This window comes from Callospermophilus lateralis, chromosome 7, assembly GCF_048772815.1.
Source record: "Callospermophilus lateralis isolate mCalLat2 chromosome 7, mCalLat2.hap1, whole genome shotgun sequence".
NCBI lineage: Eukaryota > Metazoa > Chordata > Mammalia > Rodentia > Sciuridae > Callospermophilus > Callospermophilus lateralis.
Window position 1 is genome coordinate 102,814,757 of NC_135311.1, and position 8,520 is coordinate 102,823,276.

General features: G+C 50.1%; 1 protein-coding gene across 1 annotated transcript; it reads right to left on the bottom strand.

Moving 5' to 3' along the window:
• Window positions 1-780: 780 nt before the first annotated feature.
• Window positions 781-8,219, bottom strand: Dmrtb1 (DMRT like family B with proline rich C-terminal 1). Its single transcript, XM_076863734.1, has 4 exons — window positions 7,685-8,219; window positions 5,515-5,720; window positions 2,066-2,264; window positions 781-845 (listed from the first exon to the last, which is right to left on the bottom strand). Exons 1-4 carry the CDS (start codon window positions 8,211-8,213, stop codon window positions 781-783), a joined length of 999 nt encoding a protein of 332 aa, XP_076719849.1. The 5' UTR covers window positions 8,214-8,219.
• Window positions 8,220-8,520: the final 301 nt, after the last annotated feature.

An 8,520-nucleotide genomic window follows, 5' to 3' on the forward strand; every position in this document is an offset into this window, starting at 1 on the left:
GGATTTCCACTGCTTATTTTATTTCAAACAGCCAACTGTCCCCAGAGAAGAAACTGCTGATGACCTAGACGATTTGGTTGCAGCACTCTCCTGAGAACTGCACAAGTGCTATGAGCTGCCTACTATAAAAGCATTCAGTAGTAAAACTTTAACAGATTTTTTTAAACCAAAAATGAGGCCTACAAAGGCTTAAACTCTATGGAGGGGAAGTGAAGCTACCCAGTGGTCTGGGTGCTTACAAGCAATAAACCCCTGGAGAAGGCGCCATGGGCAACAGCCAGGCAAAGGTGGGACGCTGCAGAACCTGCTGTCAACGCCCCGGCCCTGGCTGCTCGCATCAGCCACCTGGATGGGCTGGATGCCTGATGTCTGCAGTGCCCAGTCCTGGGGACCAGGCAAAGGTGACAAAAGACTGAAATAGATGGTACCTTCTGTCCTGAGTAGGGCCTGAGGAAATCAAAGGCCGCACCTGGGGATGACACGATAAACAACACAACCCAGGACGGTTAAATTCATTCCTAAACATGAGCTTCCCTGCCCCTACTCCTCAGAGCCCCAGCCTCCCGTCAATAACCTCCTCCATAACCCTAGTCAACCCCACAGCTCAGGATCAAGAGAACATTAGAAATCATTCTCCTTCCTCCTGTCTTCAAATGCAAATTAGCTGCCACCTTACAGTGGTCGAGACCCTTCCTCCCTAAACGACACTGAAAACAGACAAGAAAATCATTGCTGGCACACCCCTGACACCCCCTGCTGGTTTGGAGAGTGGCCTGCAGCTTAGTCAGACTGCTCCTGAGACGAGGGCTGACTGGGCTCACAAGGTACCTCTGCATCCTGGTCATCTGTAAAGGACAAAAAAGGAAACCAGATTTAGAAAGGAGGGAAGAATTACCTGTTCTCAGAAGCAGGTTTTCTCATTGTTCTCATCCCTATGGAGAGAGAGTCTGCCCTTCATTTGCTAGGCGGGGAGAATGGCACATTAACCTGGCCATGGTATAGTCCAGTTCCTACTTCAGCTCTGCCCCTCACAAGCTGGGTGGTTAAGCAAGGTTCTTCCACAGGTCCTAAGCTCAGCCAGCTCTTCCATAAAATACCTTGCAATAGCAGCATGGAGACTAGATGAGACAATAAGCTCACTGTCACTAATGCTTCAGGTTCAGCTCCAACCTCAGAATAGCCTTATGAAGAAGGAACCATTAGCAGTCCCTCTTGCAATTGTAGAAAATGAGGCGCCAAGGAACAAACACATTGACCCAAGGTCAGACAGCTGATAAGTGCTAAAGCCAGGACTCAGGCCCAGGCCACCTACACTGGCCAGCAAGCTTCAGGCCACTCTATATCAGCTCGTGTATCTAGGCATCGCACATACAGAGGAGGCCTGTTTCCTCTTCAGTGACATTGAGAGAATAGCACCAGACTCACCCAGCTCACAAGATGGTTCTGAGAGTCATTTTAAGACTTCCTTGAATCTACCAGTCTTTTCAAACTACAGGAGGCTCAGGGAAGATTGAAAGGAAGAAAGACCTAGAACCATTAAAGGGTCAAGGGCTCTCAAAAGAAATCTCAAAGTATTTTGAATCCAAATGATCAGTGGATCCTCCTAGGGACCATGTTATGTGAGAAGAGGGGCCAAGCACCCAAGTTTCCCTCATAGTGGCTACTGCTGCACTCCAGGTTCAGTCTCTGCTGTCCCTGCACAGGTCCTACTCCAACCAAGAGGCCCAACCCCTCTGGCTTGCTGAGCACATCATGGGCATGCATCCTCTGCACCCTGCCTACGGTGCTGATAAGGTAAGGAATTAGCACTGGACTCGGAGCCAGGAAAAGCCCTGTTCTGATCCCACTCTGCCCCAAGAACCTCAATGTCTTCACCTGGGGAATCCTGTTCCCATCTCCCTTAGATGCATGCTGTGGAGACTGGGGGAAGAGCTTATCTCAGGGCCCAGCCAAGTTCAAATCCTGTATCCCATGTCACCTCTCCCTACACCCTCTTCACATGGTTTCCTCCTCTTCCTCTAGTTTCCTGGCTCTCCTAGAAGCAGGAAGACTAGTGCTCACTTACCAGTGCTCTCCTTGTCGGTATCAGAAAGGAGGGTGAGTGAGAAGGTTGGTGGTGGCGGTGGTGGTGGTGGAGGTGGGAGGAAGTGCAGCGCAGAGAGGAAGCCTGGTGGGAGGAACTGCAGCTGAGGCGGAGGTGGGGGTGGTGGGGGTGGAGGGGGCAGGTAGTAGCTTGGCTGGAAGTCTCCCATTGGTTCCGACACCTGCATGGTACACACAGCAGAGGCAGACAGGGAGCTGGTTAGCCAGGAGGGGTTCCCATGGGCAGACACACCTCTGTGATCCAAGACACTCAATGAAGGACCTTTGGAACAGGGTGTTCAGCAAACACCTCCCTCGTAAGTGAAGGCAAGAAGGAATGCAGACACCTCTCACATAAGCCTGGGGACCTGCTGAGCACAGCACGGACTGAGCCCTTCTGTATGTGCCCGGGGTACCACACTTAGATCCCTACACACCCCTAGGAGGTTCTGTTACCATTCTGGTCATACCAGTGAAAAACAGGTTCAGTGAGAGGATGCCACAGGGCCAGGGCCACAGAGCAGGTCAGTGGCAAAGGCAGAACTGGATCCCAAGTCTGTGACTGCACAGCCTACTCAGCTGACCACGGTGCTGTAGAAAGGTCTGAAGGCCCCCTTGCCTGACAGGTAATGGCTGCTGCCTAAGTGTGTGTATTTGTGTGTGGGGGGGAGCAGGTTGAGGGAAGGTTTTCAGCAACCTGGGTGTAGCCAGGTGTTTCTGAGGCAAGGGAAGCTGGGGGACCTCAGACAAGGAGCTGCACTGAACAACTCTGCTGTACTCCTGCTCCTTTTTCAGTAGGGGGGAGCTGAGCCCACCCTACAGCACTCAGACTCAATGAGAGGAATCCTACAAGATACTGTTCTTAGTCAAGTTTGAGAAACCCCACCAATACGGCTCTTCACATGGGAGGGCCATATGTGAGTGTATTTATAACTCTGGGTAGTTGTAAGAGTCTCCTTAAGATTGGTGGACACGGTGGCGCATGCCTGTAATCCCAGTGACTTGGGAGGCTGAGGCTCTCAGCAACTCAGCGAGACTCCTATCTCTAAAAAAAAAAAAAAAAAATTGCTGGGGATATGAGTCAGCGGTTAAGTGCCCCTGGGTTCAATCCCTGGTGCCAAGAAAAAAGAAAGAATCTCCTTAAATTAAGCCACAACTTCCTAACTTCATTTGGCCACAAGGAAAAAGAAAAATCCCTGCTGCAAGGCACCTACTACGTGCCAAACTCTGTGTAAAGACCCTAGGCATACCTTATTAAACCCATTTATGGGACAAGTACTCCCACCACCCTTTGACAGCCAAAGAACTTAAGTGAGGTGCTTAGAGGTCAGGAAACCTCCCCAGGGAAGACAGCTGGAAAAGGGTCAAGGCAGGATGGTGTCCAACTCAGATCCTATGCTCTCTAGGAGTCTCTAGGAAACAGCAGGTGGGTGGGGACAGGGAGAACAATGTCCCTTGGGGACTGTCTCAATCGGGTGCAGAGGGCAATAAGTAAAAGTAATCCACAGACTTTTGAGTTTGAAACAGCCTCCCAAATAAATGCTTGATCCTTCTCCAGATATGAAGGGTGGGAGGGGGATTATTAGTACTTTAATTCCAAGCTGCTCAGCCAAGTCTCCCCCTGGATCACAGCTCCTGCCTGAGGCCTGTGGTGGCAGCTCAAACCAGATAAACTGACTGAGATCACACTCTTATCAAAAGCTGTCTGGCAGAGCTGTCAATCAGAGTCCTGTCCTGGACGCCAGGCTCCAGGCTTCTGTGTGAACAGATGGCGAAGCGCTGCTTGGCCACAGCCCCTCTTTGTGTGAAGGCTGGGGACACCCTGCTCTCTTTGGGCTGTGATGGGGTAGCCAGAGGCAGCACCCACATCTCTCAGGTTGGACAGCCAACAGTGGTATGAGAGTCAAGATCGAGGCCTTCTCCCACCTCTGTAGGAAACACATAGGCAGCAGAAAGCACCTGGGCTCCAGAGTCAGGGCAACTGTGGCAAGTGTCCTGGGTGAATCACCAACCAGTTGCATCACCTGAGTCACAGTACCTCATTCATCAGTCCTGTGGGCAAAATCTTAACTTTTCTGAACCCTTTTTCTGACTCTACAAAGTGGTTAAAAACATCAGCCTTGAAGGTTCACACAGGGTCAGTAGGCACCCTGGAAATTATCAAGACCAGTGGTTTTCAAACATTTTCCCCTTGAATCAATGGAAAATGACTTATAAGTAAAAATTTACAGTATCTAAAACAGACAGAAGAGATGCTGATGAACTGAAGCAGGAATGAGGACCAGCAGGCTATGTGCCTGACCTGGCTGCACACAGCTGGATCCTAGGCACCATGTCCCACACTCTGGCTAATGACTTCCACTACATAAATACCAAGTTTTGTCTTCCTTCTTCATTCCTTTCCATAGTAAACAAAGAAATCCTCACTCATTTCCACCCTCCACTTTAAAATACATCTTCACAGATATCTATGGTCCATGGTTATTAGGCTTTAAGCTCTGAGCTGGGAGGCAAAGGCAATGGTGTTCCCTATTTCCATGAAGTTGCTTTGTGTTTGTGCCAAATTGGTCCACAGGTCCAGCCTTATGGGACCAAAGTCAGGGGCTCGTCACCCAGCCTACCCTGTTCTGCAGTCCTAATGACCCTCAGAAGCTGACATAATGAAAAGGTTTTTTTTTTTTTTTTTTTTTTTTTAGTTGTAGATGGACACAATATCTTTATTTTGTTTATTATTTTTTATGTGATGCTGAGGATGGAACCCAGAGCCCCACATATACTAGGCAAGCACTATATCGCTGAGCCACAACCCCAGCCCCTGGAGAGGGTTTTTAACTATTCTGGTCTGCAGAGAGTTGGTATGCAAGGCCACAAACTTGGTTGTTCCTTCCTCTCATCCCATATAACAGGGTGACCTGACATCCTATATTCAAAATGTCAAGCTTAAGGAAGATACCAGTTAGTAACTAACCATTCATCTTAGAAAAGGACTGAATTTCATTCTTTCTTTCTACAAGTGTTTGCTAAGGCAACAGGTGCTTGGGGGAAGGTTTCTGTATTTTTCATGACTCAGTTGTCACCTCTTCCTAAAAGCCCTCTGCAGTTTCAAATGTGCTATACCTGTGGGCAGGGGACCTACATCTGCTACTAGCTTTGCCATTAGCTTTGTAGGTTTAGGGAACTGGCATTTCTTTTCTGTTGTTCAGCAGGATGAAGGCCCTTCTAGCATCTGCATGCCATGAGTCAAGGCAAGTGGTCACCCTGGTCTCCCTTACTCTGAAAAGTACCTGCCACTGCCCCAGGTCCAGTGATGCAGACCTCCCAAGGGAGGCACATCATTTATGACAACCAGCTTCCTGGAACTGAGGACCCACAAAGGCAGTAAGAGCAGCTGGAGTAAGGAGGACTCTGGAATGGATCAGGGCTGGGACTCACCAAGCCGCCTCCATGGTAATGGCTGCAGGAGACATGCCGGAAGCCCCGTTGTGGGGGGATCCCTGGGGCCGGGGATGCATCCTGGTAGCCCAATGGGAATGGGCGATAGGAGTGCATGGTGGAGCATCCAGGGTACAGCTTGGAAGGCTCTCGCTCCAGGTACTCAGCCCCTACCACACAATCCGAGTTGATGCTCAAAGGGTGCCCTAAAGAAGGCAATGGACAAGGGAAGTTTAGAAACACAGCCGGGAAAAGGAGCACCACATTACTGTCCAAGGATAACAATGTAATAAACACATCTCTACAAAGAAGGCTCACATTCTTTATGCTTTAATCTCACTGCTCTTTAGTCCTCCAACCACTGCTCCTCCAACCATCTCAAGTTTTTTGCAGATACTCTTCCCTTGACTTTTCCTCCTAACTTCTCTTTGCATCCTTAAGTCCACAGTACAGACAGTCCCTGATTTACCATTTTTCATTTTACAATGGTGCAAATGTGATATGCATTGAGTAGAAACCATACATCCAATTTTGATTTTTTCCTGAGCCAGTGATATGCAGTAAGATACTCTTTTGAGATGGGCAGCAGCAGTGAGTCACAGCTTCCAGATATCTAAGGGATCACCAGGGGAAACACTCTACAGTGGTCTGCCTTGCTAAGCTAGGTTATGCACAGTAAATACATTGTAATGTAGGATATTTTCAATTTACCATGGGGTTATCAGGACATGACCCCATCAAAAGTTGAGGAGCATGAGTATTCAGCTCTTCCTTCAGGCCACAGCTAAATCACCAATTATCAGAGCTCTATACACTGATATGTGTGAGTGTATTGTCTATCAATATTGTCCCTCCCACAAAGACAGAATCCCTAAAGAGAAGGAAATGTGACTCCCTTCTCCCCACCTTTCCATGACACTAGTGTTGGGGGAATACATTGTAAGTACTCAATTCTTGTTTATTGAGAGATGGTCAAAAAAAGGCATCCTATGTCCTTGAAAAGGTCACCTTCCCTAGGATTGTTGTTTCAAGTCTATCTTCTCCATTAGATAGCTAGGTCCTTGGAGACCTATGTTTTCTTAGAAATTGGCTCAGGAGGCTAAGACAGGAAAATCATGAATTTAAGGACAATCTCATCAATTTAGCCAGACCCTGTCTCAAAAAAAGTCAAAAGGACTGGGGATGTAGCTCAGTGGTACAGCAACCCTGGTTATTATCCCCAGTACTGAAAAATAGAGTAAAGGGAAAAAGTGCCAGAAGGCAGAAATGATCTCCATGGAGCACCCAGACCAATTCTTTAGCACACAGAGGGAAGAAACTGTCACAAGAATGGAACTTGTCCAAGGTTACCGGCTTCCCACCCTCTTGATTCATACCCGTGCCCTTTCTACACTGGCATAGGCAAAGTACCAAGAAAGTCTATGTCTATATCCAAAAAAAAGCCGTTTTCTAAAAGCCTCAAAATTTGGCTTGAAATTATACTTTAATACTGACAGTAGCACAAGGAAAAATATAAATTATGCACAAGGTGAGGGTAGAAAAAAGAAGCAATATCTCAGTATATCAAATGTTCTCTTGTGCAGAGTACTGTGGTCTTAGGGCCACAGTCGACACCCAGGGAATTGCGGGAACAGATGCACAGAACCCTGCAAAGAGCCCCTCGACTGTGGAGAGGAGGAAGGTGCGCAAGCACAAGCCTAGTCGTGCCAATCCACCCACGGGTTTTAAATCCTGGAGGAGCCTCGGCGGAGAAAAATGGCGGGAAGAGCCACCAGGCGAGCTGCGCTGGTACAAGTCTTCTAGACTGGAGAGAAGAGGCGCGCAAGCGCAGTAGGACAGGTCTCCTACCGAGTGGGGACAGAGACGCCACGGCTGAGTCGGCCAGGCGCCATTTTCCCCTTGCAAAGTGAAAAGGCAAAAAAACTGCGGCTACATGTTAAAAGTCCCCAGGATCACCCACTTCTTGCCGTCTCTTTTATCCTTTTAATACAAAGGTATCCCGCCTGAATCCCTGTTCAGAGAAAGGTTTCTCAAAGCAGGGTTACCCCTGGAAAGCATTTTCCCCTCCTGAACCCCTACTCGGCCTAGGCAGCCAGCTCAGGAGCGGGAAGACCACAGTCCCGAGAGAAACCACCGCGGGGCAAGGCCGCGCGGGGCCTGGGAATCTTACCGAAGTCGGCGAACGGCGGGCTGGGCTCAGGCCTCAGCGGCCGACGCAGCTCCGGGCGGCCCGGGCACGCCCTGCCTGCGGCCTCGGCCCCGAGCTGGGGCGGTGCACAGCTGGGCAGCCCCACGTGGCCGTGGCCGCGGCCACCCAGCACCGGCTGGAAGGCGCTCGGGCCGGGGCTCGGGCCTTGCGGAGGCCTCTCTGGGAAGCAGGCGGCCGCGCGGCCTTCGGGGCCGGGCCCCCCGCCTCCTGAAACAGCTAGTGGAGGCAGCGGGCGGAGGCCAGAGCCCACGGCTGCGGCTGCAGCCCCAGAGGCCAACTGAGGACCCTTCGGGCTCAGGGCCGTCTCCTGCTCCTCCTCAGCGGCCTGCTTCTTGAGCACCTTCTGAGCAGCCATGATCTTCTGGCGCTCGGTGATCAGGTAGCACTTCTCGCAGGTGCACTGCTTCCAACGGCACTTGCCCGCATGGCCTTTGACCGGCACCAGGAAACCATGGTTCCGGCACCTCGAGCATTTCGGGGTGCGCAGCATCTTGTCCGCCAGCTTGGCAAGGTCTGCCTTCATAACACAACCGCTACCTCTGGGAGCTGCAGAGCGAGTGGAGCAGGGATAAGCGGCGCCCCACAAGTCTCTGGTGCTGGGGACATTGGATACACTTGTAACAAAACGGCTCTCAGTAAATCCCGGGAACTGCAGCAAGACTCTTGCATTTTCCCTCCCTTTTTTGGGTGCAAAATTTGGAGAATTTCTGTGTCTTGGATAATTAGGTGCAAGAGATTGGGCTGAATAAATTCGAAATGGAATGCTATTGCATGTATGTCATCTGAGTTATCTGAAG